Source organism: Neophocaena asiaeorientalis, unplaced genomic scaffold (genome assembly GCF_003031525.2).
Source record: "Neophocaena asiaeorientalis asiaeorientalis breed wild unplaced genomic scaffold, Neophocaena_asiaeorientalis_V1.1 scaffold10, whole genome shotgun sequence".
NCBI lineage: Eukaryota > Metazoa > Chordata > Mammalia > Artiodactyla > Phocoenidae > Neophocaena > Neophocaena asiaeorientalis.
Window position 1 is genome coordinate 4,985,953 of NW_020172817.1, and position 19,862 is coordinate 5,005,814.

Consider the following 19,862-nt stretch of genomic DNA (forward strand, 5'->3'; position numbering starts at 1 on the left):
CCTGGTCATCAAAGATACATGTGATCTTGAGTTATCCTGATGGAAGATTATGCGTTTTCTGTTGACTACTTCTGGACACTTTTCGTTGAGTGCCGCTTTCAGTTGGTCTAATTGGGAGCAGTACTTGTTGGAATGAATCGTTTGGTTTTCTGGAAGGAGCTTATAATAGAGGACTCCCTTCCAATCCCACCATACACACAACATCACCTTCTTTGGATGAAGACTGGCCTTAGGTGGGGTTGGCGATGGTTCTTTTCGCTTGTCCCACGATCTCTTCTGTTCCACATTGTTGTACAGTATCCACTTTTTATCGCCTGTCACAATTTGTTTTAAAAACGGAGTGTTTTCATTACGTTTCAATAGAGAATTGCACGTGGAAATATGGTCAAGAAGGTTTTTTTCACTTAACTTATGTGGGACCCAAACGTCAAAGTGATGAACATAACCAAGCTGGTGCGAATGATTTTCAGAGCTTGATTTGGATATTTTTAGTGTGTCGGCTATCTCCCGCGTGGTATAATGTTGATTTTTCTCAACTATTGTTTTGATTTGATCACTATCCGCTTCAACTGGTCTACCAGACCGTGGAGCGTCGTCCAGGGAGAAATCTCCAGCACGAAACTTCGCAAACCACTTTTGACACGCTCGATCAGTCACAGCACCTTCTCCATGCACTGCACAAATCTTTTTGTGCATTTCAGTTGCGTTTTTACCTTTCTTGAAATAATAAAGCATAATATGCTGAAAATGTTCTTTTTTTCTTCCATCTTCAATATTAAAATAGCTACACAAAAATTCACCAATTTTGATGTCTGTTTTTAAATGATATGAGAGCTGTCACAATACAATCTAACAAAACTGTTTCGAATGCAGTTAAAGACAACTAGAGCCATCTTACGGAAAAAACCGAATGAACCTTTTGGCCCACACAGTTTGTCAGATTTAATGAAATTCCCTAGGAATGGAAAATTTATTTTCACAAGAGCAAAGATCTTTCCCTTTCACAATCCTTTCCCCTTAGAATTCATCCAGAATAATTTCAACAGTAAATGGAAATTTAAAAGTGCTCTTTATATTATACCATTGGTTTCATACTGAAGTTATTTTGATAGCTTTTCTAGATTTGTGTAGATAAATATTATTCACTTATAGTTGTCATGATCATCCTTCACACAGTATTCATTAGTTCTGCAAATACTGTAGAACTGCCCTTGGTGCTGAAGACGCAAAAGTGGACAAGACAGATTGAGTCCATATGTTAATCACACACACATACGTTTTCATGCAAAATCTTCTGCTGGGAATATGTTGCTTAAGGAGACCCATTTCCAGCCAATTACAATGTGCTACAGAAGGGAAATGTGTAGAGTATAGGGTAAAACTTGTACTTATTAACTGGTAACACGCCAAACCACAAAGTAAATGAAATTAGGAGATTGGATTCATGAACCAACTTCATGGATGAAGAAGCACAGAAATCCAGTTATTGAAGGTGGTCTAATGTAAGAAAACCTGATTGGAATGTTAACATTACAGGTCATTTTACAAATAGATATTAGAGTGGTGAACTCTGTGTGTCATGTGGCATTAGTGTTCTAGTTCAAACCAGACACTGTTTGTGCTTCTTACAGAATAGTTATTTACCCTTCATGTCACCTGTTAAATTAATAGCACATATTTTTAATTTTCAAAATTTCTTGACATATGAAAGCTGTGACCTCAACTTGGCTTTTTTTTGGCCTTGAAAATATTTCCAAATGAGTTACTTTCCTGAGTCCTTTTTTACAAATAAAAAGTAAGTTTCCTATCCTGTATGTGACATGCATGTAAACAAAATTTGATATTCAAATACATAGTGCTCATGAAATTTGTATGCATTTGCTTCATTTTATTTTATGTTTATTTTAACTTTTCGTGTCAGAATGGTCCAATGGCTAGCGGCTTGAGACCCCAGGAAGCCAGTGATAGACTTATCATATTTCAGGTGATCTTTTTAGTTTCTTTGACTTTCTATATAACCAAAACCTCAATGTCTTTTAAACACATACTTTTTTTCTGCTTAATATAGAGAAGCCCATTGTGGAATATAGTATGTACTTACCTTTAAAAACTATGATTTGGTATGGTTAACATTGGTTTCTATGTAATTAATTGTACTCATTTAGTTCTCATTTACGTGTGCTCAGAGATCATACATGTTTGCTTATTGGCCAATCTTTTTTTTTCATTTGCGTGTTTATTCACATGTAAATCCTTTTTGATGAGTTTTCACTTGTATTTTTATTAGAATCAATTTGATAATATCTATCGGAAATATATCACCTATACTGGAGGAGAGGAGCTTTTTGGTCTGCCAGTCACACAGTATCCTCAGCTTCTCGAAATCAAGAAGCAACTAAATCTTCTACAGAAAATATACGCTCTGTACAACAGTGTCATAGAAACTGTAAATAGCTATCACGATATTCTGTGGTCAGAAGTAAATATTGAAAAAATCAACAGTGAACTTTCAGAGTTCCAGAACAGGTGAGAAATTAATGTTTATCATGCCCAGAGCTATTGAACCTCAAATACTTTCTTCTTTGATAGGCTGTCAGGGTTCTTTTTTCACCCAGATGCTTCGAAAGCACATCATGCTTCATTGCTGTTGTCCACTGACATCACCCTTGTCAAATGCGATTTATTAATTACCCCTGTGTGTGCCTGGTGAGACAAGCACATCCTTTAAACCTGGATGAATCTTGCCAAGGGCTTTCCTGCATCTTAGAGAGAGCTGATCTCTATTTATATTACACTTACCAACATTTGAAGTTTATGTTAGATGATTTATTTGGAATAAAAGCAAGAGCCCTGCGATATTTCTACATCCTTGAAGTGTTAAACCGCCCCCCAAAATGGAGGATCATTTGTTGTACTTTTCAGTTGACAGCCTGAAACACTCTGCTGTGCTTTGTACTTGGTAGGGTCTCAAAACATGTTTGGAGAATTGAATTGAATTGGGAAGCACCTCTATTCTTTAAAATAATGCCTTTTACCTAATTTTTATGAGGAAATTGAAAAAAGTCATTCCTGGTTGGGAGGAGCAAATTTCTGCAATGTAAAAGTGTGTTATATTAACAGCTATCCGCTGAGTCATGAGATTTAACAATGTGATGGGTATTTGAGGTGACTGTTTTTGATGGAAATGCTAGCAGACAGTCTTGGATTGGAGATATTCCAGGCTTATATTCGAATGAACTTTCATGTTGGCTTTTCTTCGCAGGTGTCGGAAGCTGCCCCGGGCCTTGAAGGACTGGCAGGCTTTTTTGGATCTGAAGAAGACCATTGATGATTTCAGCGAGTGTTGTCCCCTGCTGGAGCGCATGGCCAGTAAGGCCATGATGGAAAGGCACTGGGAAAGGATAACTGCTCTCACTGGGCACAGTCTAGATGTGGGGAATGAAACTTTTAAGTTAAGACATATCATGGAGGCACCTCTTCTGAAATACAAAGAGGAAATAGAGGTACAATAATTGAGTGTATGATGTGGGTGGGAGATTGGAAGGTCCCAGGGGATTTGAGAGTTTTCCTACATCATGGTCTGTTGGTACAGTACATCATGCTAGAACAATCAAAACTCTTTTCCTGGTACTCAGCTATTATTTCTTCAACAAACGTTTATGTAACAGGTTCTGTGTTAAGTGCTGGGGACATACGTTCCTATGTTTACAGATCATTAAATAATTTGTATAATTAAATCATTATACAAATGAAGGTGTAGTTACAAACTGCAGTAAATACCATTGAAATGGAAGTATGCTGCTCAATGAGGGCCTCTAATAATGGGGTTGACCTCTCTGGGGGTGGGGCGAGGGCAATGAAGGTCAGGAAGACTGGGTGCTGGGTGAACGGGGTGTGCTTGTGTGGTGAGGGGGTAAGGGGCTTGGAAAGTGCAGAGAAGACAGTGTCAGGCAGGTGGAACAGCATATGTGAAGGGTCTGAGGTGTGTTTAGGGGACCAGACGGCCGAGATGTGGAGGTGGGCGAGAGAGGAGACAGCTAAGTTTGGGGAGATGGAGTGGGTCTAGAATGTGTTATCAATTTCAGTCTTTGACGCAGTCGGTAGCCAACTGGGAGATGTATTTTGATTGGGGGATGACGTGGTTAAATTTGCATTTTGTAAAGATCACTCCGGTAGCTGTGAGGAGAAAGAATTGGAAAACGGAAAGGGAGAATGCTGGGAAACCAATTGGGAGGTTACTTGAATATCCCCGGCAACAGATAATGATGTGTCAGATGAGGAGGCAGGTAGTGAAGCTGAAGAGGGGAGACAAGATTGAAGAGATCGTTAGGAGGATAGAATGTGACGGAGTGAACACGGTAGGGAAATGGGAGGGGCTAAGGATGAACCCTAGAGTTCTTGCTGAGAGATCTAATTGGGTGATGGTGCTTATGACTGAGATGGGGAATGTTGGAAGGTGATCAGGTGGAATGACAAAGTGCAAAGACTATGAGCTTGATTTTGGGCATGAGTTTGACATTTCACAGATTGTGTTTTGGGTTCCCTTGATGTATCCAAACAGAGAAGCCCAGTAAGCAGTGGGTGTGGGTCTTTCCTGGAGATACAAAAGGTTGCTGACTGCACGGGTGTGGATATGCTCATCCAGAGAGGGACAAGATAAGACTGCAGAGAAGACAGGGAGGGTGATCAGAGAGCTGGGAAGAAGTCAGGTTTCTGTTCACTCCCTCGTCTCGTACTGCATTGATCTGACTTTAGAGTTAAATCAGAGACACATTAAATTTTGAGTCTTTGATGAAAGTGGCAAAATTTAAAAGGTTATTGCATATCTTTTTTATCCTAATTTTTATTGAGATATAATTGACATTTAACATTATGTAAGTTTAAGGTGTTCAACATAGTGATTTGATACATTTATATTGCAATATAATCTCCATGGTAGCGTTAGCTAACACCTCAATTAGCATTTCTTCTAGTGGTGGGAACAATTGAGATCTAGTCTTTTAGAAAATTTAATGTTTAGGATACAGTTTTGTTGTCTATAATCACTGTACTGTGGTTTAGATCTCTAGGACTTATTTATCTATTAGCTGTAAATAGATATAACGTCTCTCTCATTCCCCCACCCCCAGCCCCTGGTAACTACCATTCCACTTTCTGTTTTTTCAAGTTTTTTTTTTTTTTTTAAGATTCCACATATAAGGGCTATCATATAATATTTGTCTTTGTCTGACTTATCTCACTTAACCCAATATCCTCAAGGTCCCTCCATGCTGTTACAAATGGCAGGATTTTCTTTTTTATCATGGCTGAAAATCTTCCACTGCTGTATATCTCTTCTGTCTTCTTTCTTTCTGGAATAGTTTGGTGGTAGATTTTACAGATTAGGATAAATCTATATTATATCTACACACACACACCATTTATTATATTGCAGTTTAGATCTGGAAATGTAAGTATTTATAGATACATATAAAGGAAAGGGTATAGACAGGACCTCTGTTGAACCAAGACTATTTGAGAAGGATGTGTGACTTTCATGTGATAAAATGAGAGCTTGCACTTTTAATAGGACATCTGTATCAGTGCGGTGAAAGAGAGGGACATTGAACAAAAGCTGAAGCAAGTGATTAATGAATGGGACAACAGAAAATTCACATTTGGCAACTTTAAAACCCGTGGAGAGCTCCTCTTGAGAGGAGACAGTACATCGGAAATCATCTCCAACATGGAGGACAGCTTGATGTTACTGGGCTCCCTACTGGGCAACAGGTAGGAAAACGGTCCTTCTTTCCCCTGAGGTTTGAGAACCATAAAAACAAACACTTCAAGGGAAATTAATTAAACAAATGCAACAATACCCCTCGTACAATCTATTCAACATTAAAAGTACTTGTTTTAATTTTAGCCTTTGGCACGGCATGGATAAAACTGTTTTGATTTCATTATCCTCTATTTGGGGGATGTGTCTGAGACCATCAGTTGGACAAAATCATGCACCATGTAATTAGCCACTTGGATCTTGCGGAACATTTCAGCTTTGCTGCTGACAAGCCTCACTGCACAGCTGACAGCTCGACAGGCTCTAGATTCCAGAAGGAAAATTATTCTGAATTTTAGAATAATTACTTCAGAAACCTTTCTGTCAACACCTATGGACTAGAAACTCTTAGTTGTGTACACACTTTAATGAGATGACAGATTAAGATAGAGAATGAAGTTAATTCATAAAGAGAAGTAAAGCAGCACAGACCGATACCAGCCTAACATTTCTATTTGGTGGTAGCAGCAGAGCTGTCATGCTTTGGACGTGCAAGCCAGAGACGCATAAACTTAGATTTCTTTGGTTCAATGCTTCCTCTGGTGCTTTTTGAAATAATTTTTTTGTTCACCAGGATTTTCTCAAATATATGGTAATTGTGTAAGTGTTTGAAATGAGTAATATAGAATATAAAATTAGGTCTTAGAGATTCAGACTATTGGTAACATTGAGTCTGAACTACTTAGAATTTGGTGAGTTTTAATGAATTTGGTTACTGGTCACACCCAACCAGAATTAAGGACAGATGGAAGATAACATACCCTATGGAGGTAGAAGAAGTACACATATACATTAACTAAACATCATCTGTGTTAGGAATGGGTAAACTTTTCTTACCAATGGCATTGAACCCACAGAGTTGTATGAGGAACACATATTCAACAGAAATTTACGGAATACCGACCACGTGCCATGTGGTCTTCTAGGTGCTGTGGTTAGAAGGGTGAATAAAACAAAGATCTCTGTTGCTATGGACCTGTATTCTTGTGAAAAGCATAAACAAGCAAAAGACCCCAGAAAGATGTGTAGAATATTAAAGCAATCTGCTTAACACTTAAGACTATGGAAATTAAAATTTTATTCACTAATATGACTAATATTTGAGATGACTTCAAGCCCGTATTATGTTGGACTGGAGAGATCAAGAAAGGGTGAAGAAGGAGAAGAGGAAAAACAACAAAAGGACAATCGTTTAGGAGTAGGGTTGTCTACAAATAACAGAAGCACCACATACAACATTGCTTGAACAAGACTGAAGTTTATGTCTTTCTCAAGTAAAAAAAGTCCCAAGGTTGATGGCTCTTGGGAGCCCTTCTCCTCCTTCTACCCCTTACATCCAATGCTGCTGCTCTCCTCCCATCCGGAAGAGTGTTTTTCAGACTTGGCTACACACTAGACACACCTAAGGAACTTTAAAAAATCCCAAAGCCTGGGCCACATCCCAGACTGATCGAATCAAATTCCCAGGGGTGGGATCCAGGCAGGTATTGGTAGGGTTTTTTGTTGTTGTTTGTTTTAAGGTATTGGTAGTTTTTAATATTTATCGGATGATTAGAATGTGCAGCTAGGGTTGAGAAATATTGATGTGGAGCTTAATCCCGGGACTGCACATTGCTGCAAAGGAGGCTGCGAAACTCAGTATTTTAACTGGGCAGCTATGAGTCTAGGTAGAAATGGGGTTCTGTATCTAAAGAAGAAGGAGAAAAAGATATTGGGGGACCACTGTCTGTTTCTGTCTCACGAGGAAAAAGGGAAGATAGATTAACTATGAGAGAGGAAGAAAAGGTGGCTCTCAGGCTTTATGTGTGTACACGCAGAAAGCCTCATGCATACATGTACACACAGACATGAGTGGGGTGGACAGGAGTGGATGGGAAGTTGGAAGGAGGCTCAGAAGAGGGCAGGCTAAAGAGAGAGTCCAGATAGTATCATATTTGAAAACGGAATTTGTTGTTCGGTCTCTGCCAACGGCTCTGTAATGGCTCCACATTACATGAAAAACAAGAGACTCCACGGAATAGGCACAGAAGCTCAGTGGAGAGAATGTTATTCCCTTGGCGACAGCAACAATGACCAGAATGATACTATTCCAGCAGCTGGGTGGAGTCAAGTCTAACGCTTGATCTGCTTCTTAGATGATACATCTCCCACTTCTCTATGCCCTGGGTCAAAAGGGAAAAAGTCAGTTTAACAATGCCCAGTATATGGTGATGAATGAATCACTTGGTAGCGTCATTTTAAAAGCCAGCAACGTAATCAAAGTTGTAAAGAAACAGGTGAAAATCAGGATTTTGTAAAAACCTCTTTAGTTTGAAAACAACAACAATAAAAACAAAACACTAAAAAAACAAATTCTGAATGTATTTCTCGTTTTAGGTACAATATGCCATTCAAAGGCCAGATTCAAAAGTGGGTGCAATACCTTTCCAACTCAGCAGACATCATTGAGAATTGGATGATGGTGCAAAACTTGTGGATTTACTTAGAAGCCGTCTTTGTAGGAGGAGACATTGCCAAGCAGCTTCCCAAGGTCTTAGAAATTTCTTTATGATTTCATTCGGTTTTTAAACTTAGAGAGCTATCTAATAACTCAGAATGCCCTTAAAAATGCAATAAACTTCAACCTCTATTGAGCCACCCCTTCTCCAGTCTTTTGGTTGTTGCTGTCAAGCTGTTCTTCAAAGAGAGAGAGGGTAATTGTGGAAAAGAGGGGTGTGAAAATGAGAGGAAGAATGCTTCAAAACCGTGAGGTTTTATAGGAAATGGAGGGTTAAAAAACAAAGAATGAATGCCTGCATAATTGATATACTTCTTCAGATAATTTGAAGGTGGAACTTGGAACAGTGTAGAATTACAGAGTGGTTATCTTGACAGTGGTAGGATAATTTGTTCTCTACTACTGACAGTTTAAAATAACCTACACTCTACAATATACCCAATTATATCAGTACTGTAAAATGGGGTGGAAATCTGCAGGGAAAAACTCAAGGATTCTTATCCAATTACGTTAAATTGTTTGCTAAATTATAACGTGTTAACAATACATTTGAGTTTTAGAAGCATGATTGTGTTGTGTGTTCTCTTCGCTTAGGTTTCCTTAGCTTTCTCTTTGGTTAGTTTTCAGTTTAATTATAGAGGGCAGACCCGTTAGCTGATTTATTTTTTGGCTACCAGTGAAATGTATCCATACATTATAATTTTAGGTATTTATTTTTCTTTTATAGTTGGGCGTGTTTTTCTTCTTGATGGGTGAAGAGTCTCAAATTGGACTTAATGGAAACTTTCACATGCAATATTGAAGGAGTTAGGTGGAGTTTCTTGCTCTCATACTTGATAGTGTGTGCTCATTGGTAAAATATAGAAAGTTTTAAGGAAGAAAAATCACAATTATTCCTACTCTCTCAAATTAATCTGCGCATTTTCCATTTTTCCTAAGAAAGCTATTAAAAAATTTCAGAATATTAGGGTCACACTATAATTAATTTTGTATCTTATTTTTATTTTTTTTTGCGGTACGCGGGCCTCTCACAGCTGTGGCCTCTCCCGTTGCGGAGCACAGGCTCCGGACGCGCAGGCTCAGCGGCCATGGCTCACGGGCCCAGCCGCTCCGCGGCACGTGGGATCTTCCCGGACCGGGGCACGAACACGCGTCCCCTGCATCGGCAGGCAGACTCTCAACCACTGCGCCACCAGGGAAGCCCTGTGTCTTATTTTTAAATGTTTGTTTTCTAAATACACAAATAATGCTCGGTGTAGAAAACTTGAAAAACATAAGATTCACTTAATTTGGAGGTAATTGAAAACAGTTGGGAGGGTGCTTTTCTCCCAAATTATCTTGTGTTGTATTATTATTTATATTAAATATTATTATTATTTTTAATATTTATTGGACTATAGTTGATTTACAATGTTATGTTAGTTTCAGGTATACAGCAAAGTCAATCAATTATACATATACATATATCCACTCTGTTTTTAGATTCTTTTCCCATATAGGGCATTACAGGGTACTGAGTAGAATTCCCTGTGCTATACAGTAGGTTCTTATTAGTTATCTATTATATACAGTAGGGTGTATATGTCAATCCCAATCTCCCAATTTGTATTATTATTTTTATACCTGCTTCCTGCTTTTAGTTAACATAATGTAGGTCCCAGGGTTGAGCTAAAGATTCTTATTTAAGAAAGGGGGTGCTCTGGTGCAAAAGACCCAGGGAAAATTGAAATAGAACATGTGTGATATTTCATGTATGCACAGGGTATCCAGAGCGGTTACAAGTCTGACCTCAGCGGGAGGTATGTGAGACACTCTGTCCTTGGGATCACAGACGTGTCCAAGTGTGCTTTGTTACCTTGTGCTCATAGGAGGCCAAGCGCTTTTCCAACATAGATAAATCCTGGGTGAAGGTCATGACTCGGGCACATGAGATGCCCAGTGTGGTTCAGTGTTGTGTTGGAGATGAGACCATGGGGCAGCTGTTACCACACTTGCTGGACCAGTTGGAAATCTGCCAGAAATCCCTTACTGGGTAAGTTCACTCTAAGCATCCTAGAGATGAAAGGGACCAGAGACACGAGACAGGATTAGCCAAATGGGTGTTCTTTTGCTTAGACTCAATTCATGTCTAACGTGGTGGCTTAGATAAAACCGATAGTTTGGAGCCTTATCGTCTCTCCAGGCAGTTACTAGATTTTCTCTGATGTTTAAATTATAGGCTTTATGGCCTCTTCCATCATTGGGACAAGAGCTTGTAAATATTCTGATGCAGTCCTTGTTTTTAAGATTAATATACCTGTTTTTCTGATCTCCTTCTTGGATAAACATCTGAAGAAGCAAAATATTTCATTATACTCAACCAAGAACAATATGAACAGTCGTAGTGTACACAAGCAGCCAAGATTATACAAAAATGAGAGCCTAATCTAATGCCTAGCGATATACACTGACACACCCACACCCACACCCACACTTACATAGATGGAGGCTGGAGGAACTCCAAGAGTAATAAATAATTTTCTTGCCCTTTGGCTAATCACGATCAAATCACTAAGTAGAAATATGTTAAATAGGGAAACAAAAGTGCAGCAGAAGTAGGGTGATGACAGGTAGAACAAACATTCACTGGGTTTTTGTAACTCCTCGAGGCAGAGAACAGTGTCAAGACCCTTCCTTCCATGCAGCTGGATTTTGTTTCTGCTTCAGTGATAGATTCATTGGATTCTTTTAAGATACAATCCTAAGAATGGGAATTGTCAGCCTTTAGCTGACATAGCACTGTGCTTTCAAATAAAATAAAACAAACACAAAACCGAAAGACTCCCTGTGTGTAAATCTTCCTGTCTTCTACAAAGAAAGTACAAATATTTCCAGGCTAAGTCAAATGTGTACATTATACTTGCGAAAAATGAGGAAATTCTATTAATTCTGGAAAAAAATAGTCTCCCAATCAGAATATGGACTCCCACTTGGCAAAATTAGTAATGAAAAAAACATAAAAACATAAAACAAAAACACAGAACAAAACAAAAACATTGAACAGTGTGGGAAAACTAGATTCTCTCAAAGTCTTTTCCCTTTTTCCCATCCAGATTAATTTAGTCCTAGAAAGACCTGTTTTGTGTGCTTATGAGGTTTATCTTTTCCTCCCCACTTAGGTACTTGGAGAAAAAACGGCTTTGCTTTCCTCGGTTCTTCTTCGTCTCAGACCCCGCTCTTCTGGAGATTCTGGGGCAGGCATCAGACACACACGCTATACAAGCCCATTTGCTCAGTGTGTTTGACAACATCAAAACGGTCAAGTTCCATGAAAAGGTTTGCCTAATTCTAATTGCTGGCCAGCAATTTACGTATCTTAGAATCTCAACTGTCTTTATCAAATTGCTCTCCAATAGTGTTTACAAAGATTTACTTCCCTGTCCGTTAAATATCACCCAGTGACTAAAAAGATACTTTTGGGCCCAATTTGCCTTCAGAACTATGTGACTTCTTAATATCCAAAGTGTAGATTTGAATATTTAAATGTGATTAGGAATTTAGGAATGCTTCATATGTAACATTCATAGCTTCACATGCCAAGTTAACTGTTTAGAAATTCAACAAAAAAAAGGAACAGATTGCTCATCAGATAGTGCCTTGACTGAACAGAATTCCACAGTGACTTGTTCTAATCAGGCTTCAGATGTTTTTGGCGTGACGGTCCTCCATGGTTTTCATCATACTCCATTGAAAACCTTTTCTTTCCTTTTTTGTTTTCAAACACTCCCAACAATTTCTAGAATCATGGAGTTGTATGGGACCCAAAAGAAGTTATCCAACATGAGGAAGACTATACATTTGCTTAGCTGCCAGAAGATATTGTCTCATCTACCCCTTTACCCCCAATTCCCTAAAAAAGTGACCCTTCCAGTTGGATAACGTATTCAGCTCCCTTATGGTGTTTCATACAAACCTTAGTATCATTTATCCATTCATCCCAGAATGCAACTTGCATCTGTTGAGCAAATACCACGGACTAGATGTTGTGCTTAACAATGGGAATATTACCGTCCTCAGGGTTCTCGTGCTCTGGTGGGGTCTACAGAGTGCAGCTCGTGCAGTGGTAGAGCTAGTCCATTGGAGGCCATTAAAAGCCAGTCATTTAAGTTCAAGCCCCTCGCTGTGTGCCAGGCATGATGCCAGTCCTGGGGTTCCAAGGAAGAATATATCGCAATCCATACTGCAGTTGTTTCTATGCAGTACAACATTCAAGAGAAATTTGGCAATTAAACCATCGATATTTTTGACTTGCTGTGTTTATGTGATGCACAAGGAGCATGGAAATGCCCACCAGGGAGCCCTAACCTGGGTGTAAGGGGTGTAGGAGAAAGCTTCCTGCGGGACAATGTGGTGTTTGAACTGATTTTTTGAAGGTGAGTGGAACATAACCAGGCAAGTGGGGAAGGGACGCACAGTCTGGCCAGAGGAAGGGCAAGTGCAATGGCCCGGAGGTGTGGGCAGTCTAGGATGTCAGAAGTGTGGGTATGTGAGGGAGTGTATTACTTTCCTAGGGCTTCCATGGATTAAAACAACAGAAAATTATTCTCTCACAGTTCCGGAGGCTAGACATCCAGACTAAGGTGTTGGCAGGGTTGGTTCCGACCGGAGGCTCTGCAGGAGAGTCTGTTTAGTGCCTGTCTCCTAGTTCCCAGTGGTGGTCAGCAATCCTTGGTGTTCCTTTTCTTGCAGACACATCAATTTGACCTCCACCTTTGTCTTCACTTGACATTCTCCTTGTGTGTCTGTGTCTAAATTTCCTTCTTCTTCTAAGGTCATTGTATTCGGGTCCACCAGCATCCAAGATGACCTCATCTTAACTTGATTGCACCTTCAAACACCCCATTTCCAAATCAGGTCCCACTCACAGGTACTAGGGGTCGGGGCTTCCATATATATTTTTGGAGGAGACAGTTTAACCCACAAATGGGGTGATGAGCAAAGGGAAAAGAGGGAGAAGGAGGCATGGACCATATTCCAGAAGGTCAAGCCATCACACTATGGAATGTACTTCATCATGAACGTGACAAAAGGTGTGGGAGGTTTTCAGCAGAGCAGTGACCTGATTTGTGTTTCAGAAAGAGCCTCTGGCTCAGAGTAGGAGGCAGAATGGAAGGGGGCAAGGAAACCAGTTTCAAAAGTGATTGCAAAGTCAGGATGGAAAAGGCCGAGTTGCTACAACAAAGGGGGTGGGTGGAGAGAAAGAGAAGACCGTATGGATTGAATGGTTTAAAAATTGATCTTTCTTGTAGATCTACTGGATGCGTGGGTTGAAAGAGGGCATTGAATTACCGAGGAAGTTCTTCTTGATGTTTTCCTCAAATCCTTCTGCTTTAGCACCTTGACTTCATGGTCCTAGAGTGAAGCTTCTCATTGTTTGATTGTACATTGAAGATAATTGAAACTTCCTCATTTTCAGCCTCTGTTCCTAGCAATTACTTCTTAAAAATAAATAGCATTGCTTTTTTTTTTTTCTTGTTGCTGTTCCTACCATAAGGTTTCTACAGCCAGGGGCAGATCCTGGTTTTGTGGGTCCTAAATCTTATAAAATTATAAATACAAACTTATATTCAGGACCTAGAAGAGTCTGTGCAAGTGAGGGACCCTGAAACTTAAGGCTCATTAGCTTCTTGGTAGATCACTTCTGTGGACAACTAAGGAGGATTTCATTAATACAGACTAAATCTGGGCCCAAGGGAACAATATTCCACTTACTAGAGAACAAAACAACAACAAACATTTGCATTTACTTTATAGTTTGCATCATAGTTGTTCCTTGGTGTCTGTGGGGAGGATTGGTTCCAGGACCCCAGCAGATACCAAAATCTGTGGAGGCTTAAGTCTCACATAAAATACTGTAATATTTGGATATACCTACACATGGTTTCTAGATTACTTATAATACAATACAATGTAAAGGTTATGTAAATAGTTGCCAGCATGTGGCAAATTCAAGTTTTGCTTTTTGGAACTTTCTGGAATTTTTTTTTTCAAATATTGATCAGAGGTTGGTTGAGTTTGTGGATTCAGAAACCATGGATATGGAGGGCCAACTGTATTTTGCATAACTGGCATGAGTGTCCTGTAAGGTGAGTTGGGAAGTAGGACAGGCATGATTTTTAATGACTAAATAGAAGCAAGAAATTTAGTCTCCGAGATGTGTCTTCCAATATTGGAAGGTCAGTGAATAGCACAGCACCATTTGAACCGTATTTTAGAATTCCAAATACTCCACATATTCTCATTATGCCATACTGCATGGAAATTGAAGTGAAATGACCAGACTAGGAGCTGGGTTTGCATGAGAATATATTATGTGCAACCAACAGCTCCTGTAAAGAGCACAATGTTTAGTATAGAATTGGAATTGCCTTGTGAGACGTTTGCATTGATCATTTTGACCAGGTCATTGCTAATGTCAGCTTGATAATCTCGTGGTGTGGATGACAGGGTCTTAGAGAGTCCTATTTCATCTTGGGAAACTTTAGAGGTTTTTTTTGATTATCACATTTGTATTGAACATTTCTCTTAGAAAACAAGTTTTCCCCTCTCTGGTATAGACTATTCGAAATTGATTTAGTATCCCCTTTTCGATTTCATGGATAGCTTTTTAAAAATTTGTTTTGGAATTGATTTTGTACCATACTTTGCGTTTTATTTTGTAAAATGTGGCTTAACTTTCTACAGGAAGGATAACATTGACAAGAGGGCAATGGAGGAATTCATTCTTTGTGTAAATATAGCTTCTTTTTGGGCTTCTAACACAGATCTATGATCGCATTCTGTCAGTTTCCTCTCGAGAGGGTGAGACGATTGAATTGGATAAACCCGTGATGGCAGAGGGCAATGTGGAAGTTTGGCTTAATTCTCTCTTGGAGGAATCTCAGGCCTCATTACATCTTGTGATTCGCCAGGCAGCTGCAAATATTCAAGAAACAGGTTTCCAAGTGATTGAATTTCTTTCTTCCTTCCCTGCTCAGGTCAGTGTATTGAAATTGGAAAGTAATTTTTATAGAATAGTCATTTTAGATCTCAGATATTGTCTATTGTAAACTACACACTGCCTATAGTTTAACTCTAGACCAATATTAAGATTTTCATTAGGATTTGTTAAATATGGATAAGCTTAAAGATTTCAACTACAGATTACTTGGTGTTATGTATTTGTATCTATACATATATATTTATAAATATACACATATTTGTGCTGAGATATTTGATATGTTTTCTTTAACTTAAAATATTTTTTTCCTACTGAATCTCTTCAGTACATAAATCATAAAATGTACTGAGTGTGTTTTACCAGAAAAATGAGAAATATGTTTCAGCAATAAAATACAGAAAATGATGTTTTCTTAGTCATGTGATCAATAGAGATTTTGTGTCTACTATGTGTAGACACATAGTGTTAGTTTGGGGAAAGTAGGTTTAAGACGTATTCTTTCCGTACCAGTAACTTAAAATCTATCTAGGGAGAAATATGACTTAGAATGAGAAGAATAAAACTGTAGACATGTCATGAGGCTGTATATACTTAATTGTCAGGTAAACAATATGAATAGAGCCTCCATGGGTTTTGAAACAACCCATCAAGTTGATGTAATCAAGGATGGCCTGACATTTGCATAATAATCACAGCTGTTTACTATATTGTGATTTCTATTTAAATATATTCATATGCCATACGCACTCATAAAGCCTTTTTTATTTCCATAAGGTTGGATTATTAGGAATTCAAATGATATGGACACGGGATTCAGAAGAGGCTCTTAGAAATGCCAAGTCTGATAAAAAAATCATGCAGAAAACCAATCAGTCTTTCCTGGAGCTACTGAACACATTGATAGACATGACAACCAAGGATCTGAGTTCCGTGGAACGAGTTAAATATGAGACTTTGATTACTATTCATGTGCACCAAAGAGATATCTTTGATGACCTGGTAAATGCTTTACAGATGCTGTGGCATATACAGAAAAGCAAATACTAGAAACTATCTTTGTTTACCCACTGGGAATAGTTTGAATGAATTCAAAGAAAAGGTAAAATTCAGGCAAAGAAGCATCTTCACGATGAGAGATTGTTTGTCAGACTTTCTTTTCAGTCTTTAGCTGAAATTTCAGCTCTTTTCCAATGATCTCGGCTAAGGTGTTATGGAGGCAATTAGACTTTCTTTTAAAATTCTTTATGTGATCATTTTTAATGCTGAAATGTCATGTAGCGTCCTGAAAAGCTTTTATTTGTCTTGCGCTCCTTTTGATTATTAGATTGAAGGTGACCAGTTTCTTGCTATAGAAATAATAAGTGATATTGCTAGTAGAACTGCTTAGTAGCTCCTTTAAGGCTCTTCATAAATCACAGCTTTAACAAGTTATGCTACATTTTATGTCATTGATTGCAAATGGTCTTTCCTAATATAGTTTGTGACATTTAGGAGACATGCGGATTTTGCCTTTAAAGAAAGAACAGGGATGGAAAAGGGAGTTTCGTAGCTATAGAAAATAAGAAATGGGAAAAGAAATGATATTTGTCCTCTACTATAAAATACCACATTAGATAACAGGCATGAAGCTCTTATTTTCATAATAATTTTCTGGATCGTGTCTCACCCCGTTATTTAAAAAAGATTATGAAAGATTGGTTCTGATGTAATGGAAGTAAAGGCAATGCATTCAAGCTGTTATGTGCTAATCTCCTCTCTTAATAGTTAAGCACACTGTTTGCCTCAATGAGAAATAAAGGGCTCAGGGTAGGTAGTTTTAGATTTCTTATTTGTCAAAGAAAAATGATTAAAGTGGCTTAAAATTTTGGTTAAAAATATTCAGAAAAAAGCATTGCTGGGCAATAACCTGCCATTTAGATGTTAGAAATTTTGGCCCCCTGCAAATCCTAGGAAGGGTAATTAACGGATTAAAAAAAAAAAAACCCAAGAATGTACTTTATCATAATCATAAGAGGTGACTTTTTTTCCTAATGAGATTGTTCAGCTGTATCTTTGTAAGCCAAATGTGTTTTTTCATAGGTTGTATTTCATGGTTAGGACTGTGGTATTGGACATTTAAGGGTGAAATTTAAGAAATGAATACCTTCCTCTTAAAATAGATCACGTTATTTAAATTGAGGGCCACAATTAGTTTCTCTTGACTTCTCCTTTTCTCATATCGTTGAAAGTATCTTTTTTTGCTGAGCAATAAATGAATGGGTTGGATGGTGATGTAGTTGACATCTCCCAAGTAGTTGGGCTCTCTGCGTTCCATTAACTTCACATTATGATCTACCTGAATGCTAATGCGTATAGTTAATAAGCGGTTCTCATCTCAGTTTTAACACATACCTTTTGCATTTCAGTGTCACATGCATATCAAGAGCCCTACAGACTTTGAGTGGCTGAAACAGTGCAGATTTTATTTTAACGAAGATTCCGACAAGATGATGACTCACATCACAGATGTGCCATTCATATACCAGAATGAGTTTGTAGGCTGCACTGACAGGCTCGTTATAACTCCCCTCACAGACAGGTGATGGAAGGGTTCTGTGAATCCTCAACTTCTCCCTCCTCCACCCCCAACCTTCTCATTCTCTCCAGGTGCTCAAGGGATTTTGGCTGATGGTCTCTTTAGGGTTTACAGGCTCTTTTATATTAAAGTCTTCGAAATTCGGTGTGTTTAGCTTTACACATGTCTTCACATGGGATTTAGTAGGTTTGTGACTAAAACAGACTTTGCTTCCTTTGCCTTCAGTCTTATAGAGTCTAAGTTTAAATGACCTCTGTGGACATCAAATGGGAAAAAAGCAAATTAATCGCTATGTATCAATAGGTGCAAATCACCATGGGCTTTGAGGGCTGCTTTAGGGGACTGTGGCACTTATTGTCATTACAGAGGCAATAAGGTGGTTTTTTAGCAGGAAAGAAATTGAGTATGAACACTGGTGAATCGTGATGGAGAGGACATTGACCTGTCCTGCCCTCTGCCTGTTATTTACCGTGTTAGCCAGAGCCGCCATGCAGTTTCCCTGGACTCAGTTTCCTCATCTGTAAGATGTGCTAGGTTATCTCCAGGGGTCCTTCCTCCATGGCTAATAGCCTGTAATTCACTTAGTTTAATTTGAGCTTTGTGGCATCAGCTAATTGTATATGTGCTGTTCAGGGATGCTTTGAATACTTATGTTGGACAAAATGGCTGAGTGTTAAAATCAACATTGGGCCTAAGGAGAAGCTAAAGCTGAATATCAATCATTTTCACAGGATGAACCCCTGGGCTACTAGATTGAAAATATTATCCAACAAAGTATAAAAGTTTGACGTAATAGCCCTGTCTGTGAGATTTTTCCCTCTGCTCAGTTGTGATACTGAATGAAATGCTCACTTTTACCTGAGGATTGAGGAGTAGCAGAAGATTTTACTGTCCTTTTCTCCTCACATTTTCTTTGTCTTCATACACTCCATATTCCTTCTTATGTCTCATTAAAGATGATTTCTTTTTTTTTAAATTTTTATTGGAGTTTAGTTGATTTACAGACGTAAGTTCCAGGTGTACAGCAAAGTGAATTAGTTGTACATATACATATATCCACTCTTTTTTTAGATTCTTTTCCATATAGGCCATTACAGAGTACTGAGTAGACTTCCCTGTGCTACACACTAGGTTCTTATTAGTTATCTATTTTATATATGTCAATAGTAGTATGTGTATATCAGTCCCAATCTCCCAATTTATCCCTCTCCCCCATATCCCCTGGTAACCATATGTTTGTTTTCTACAAAAGATGGTTTCTACTGGATGCTTTTGGATGTCTTTTTGGAGTTGTTCTCTTTGTTTTGAACTGCAGAGGTGAATAATGACAAAATATGGAGAATTCCTTGAAACACTTGTAACAGCTATTTCACACCTTCTCTCCTTCCAGACCTCAAGCATCCCCCTCCATTCCTCTCTTGACCGAAGGCCCCGTTTCCTGTTTTACTGAGAAGATAGATGCTACCACAGGAGAGGACCTGCACTCATTCCCCACCATCATGTCTGCCAACCAAGCCCCTATCCTTATGCTGTCCACTTTCTCTCCTGGTTTTAGGGGTGGAGTTTGTGCTGCCATCCAAAGCCAACACCTTCCACTGAAACAGTTATTTTGTCTCTGGGAGCATCATCAATTTTCACTTTCCGCTGGATCATTCTCATCAACGTACGATGTGCTATAATGGCTTCCAGAAAGGAAATCCTACCGTGAATCCTCTAGTTTCCCTCCCATTTCTGTACTCCCATCAAAACGCCTCAAAATCACAGTTTTTTCTATCTATTTTACCTTGAATTCACGCCATTCAGGTTCTATGAACAGGTTTTCTGTTGCTTTCATAACAAATGACCACACGTTTAGAAGCTTAAACAGCACAAATTATTTCACAGTTGTGTACGTCAGAAATGTGACGCACACCTTGTTGGACTAACATCAGGTGTCAGCAGGACTGTGGTCCCTCCTGGAGTCTCTAGGGGAGAATCTGCTTTTTGTTTTTTA

At 38.7% G+C, this 19,862-nt stretch overlaps 1 protein-coding gene across 1 annotated transcript in view; it reads left to right on the plus strand.

Annotated features, from left to right (window-relative positions):
• DNAH5 (dynein axonemal heavy chain 5) overlaps positions 1 to 19,862 on the plus strand; it is a 200,419-nt gene that overhangs the window by 50,493 nt on the left and 130,064 nt on the right. Inside the window, exons 24-33 of the mRNA XM_024741734.1 lie at positions 1,922 to 1,984; positions 2,288 to 2,526; positions 3,263 to 3,503; positions 5,570 to 5,769; positions 8,195 to 8,348; positions 10,184 to 10,347; positions 11,474 to 11,630; positions 15,119 to 15,331; positions 16,069 to 16,293; positions 17,700 to 17,872. Coding sequence (XP_024597502.1) covers positions 1,922 to 1,984; positions 2,288 to 2,526; positions 3,263 to 3,503; positions 5,570 to 5,769; positions 8,195 to 8,348; positions 10,184 to 10,347; positions 11,474 to 11,630; positions 15,119 to 15,331; positions 16,069 to 16,293; positions 17,700 to 17,872 — 1,829 coding nt within the window. The remainder of the gene's footprint in view (positions 1 to 1,921; positions 1,985 to 2,287; positions 2,527 to 3,262; positions 3,504 to 5,569; positions 5,770 to 8,194; positions 8,349 to 10,183; positions 10,348 to 11,473; positions 11,631 to 15,118; positions 15,332 to 16,068; positions 16,294 to 17,699; positions 17,873 to 19,862) is intronic.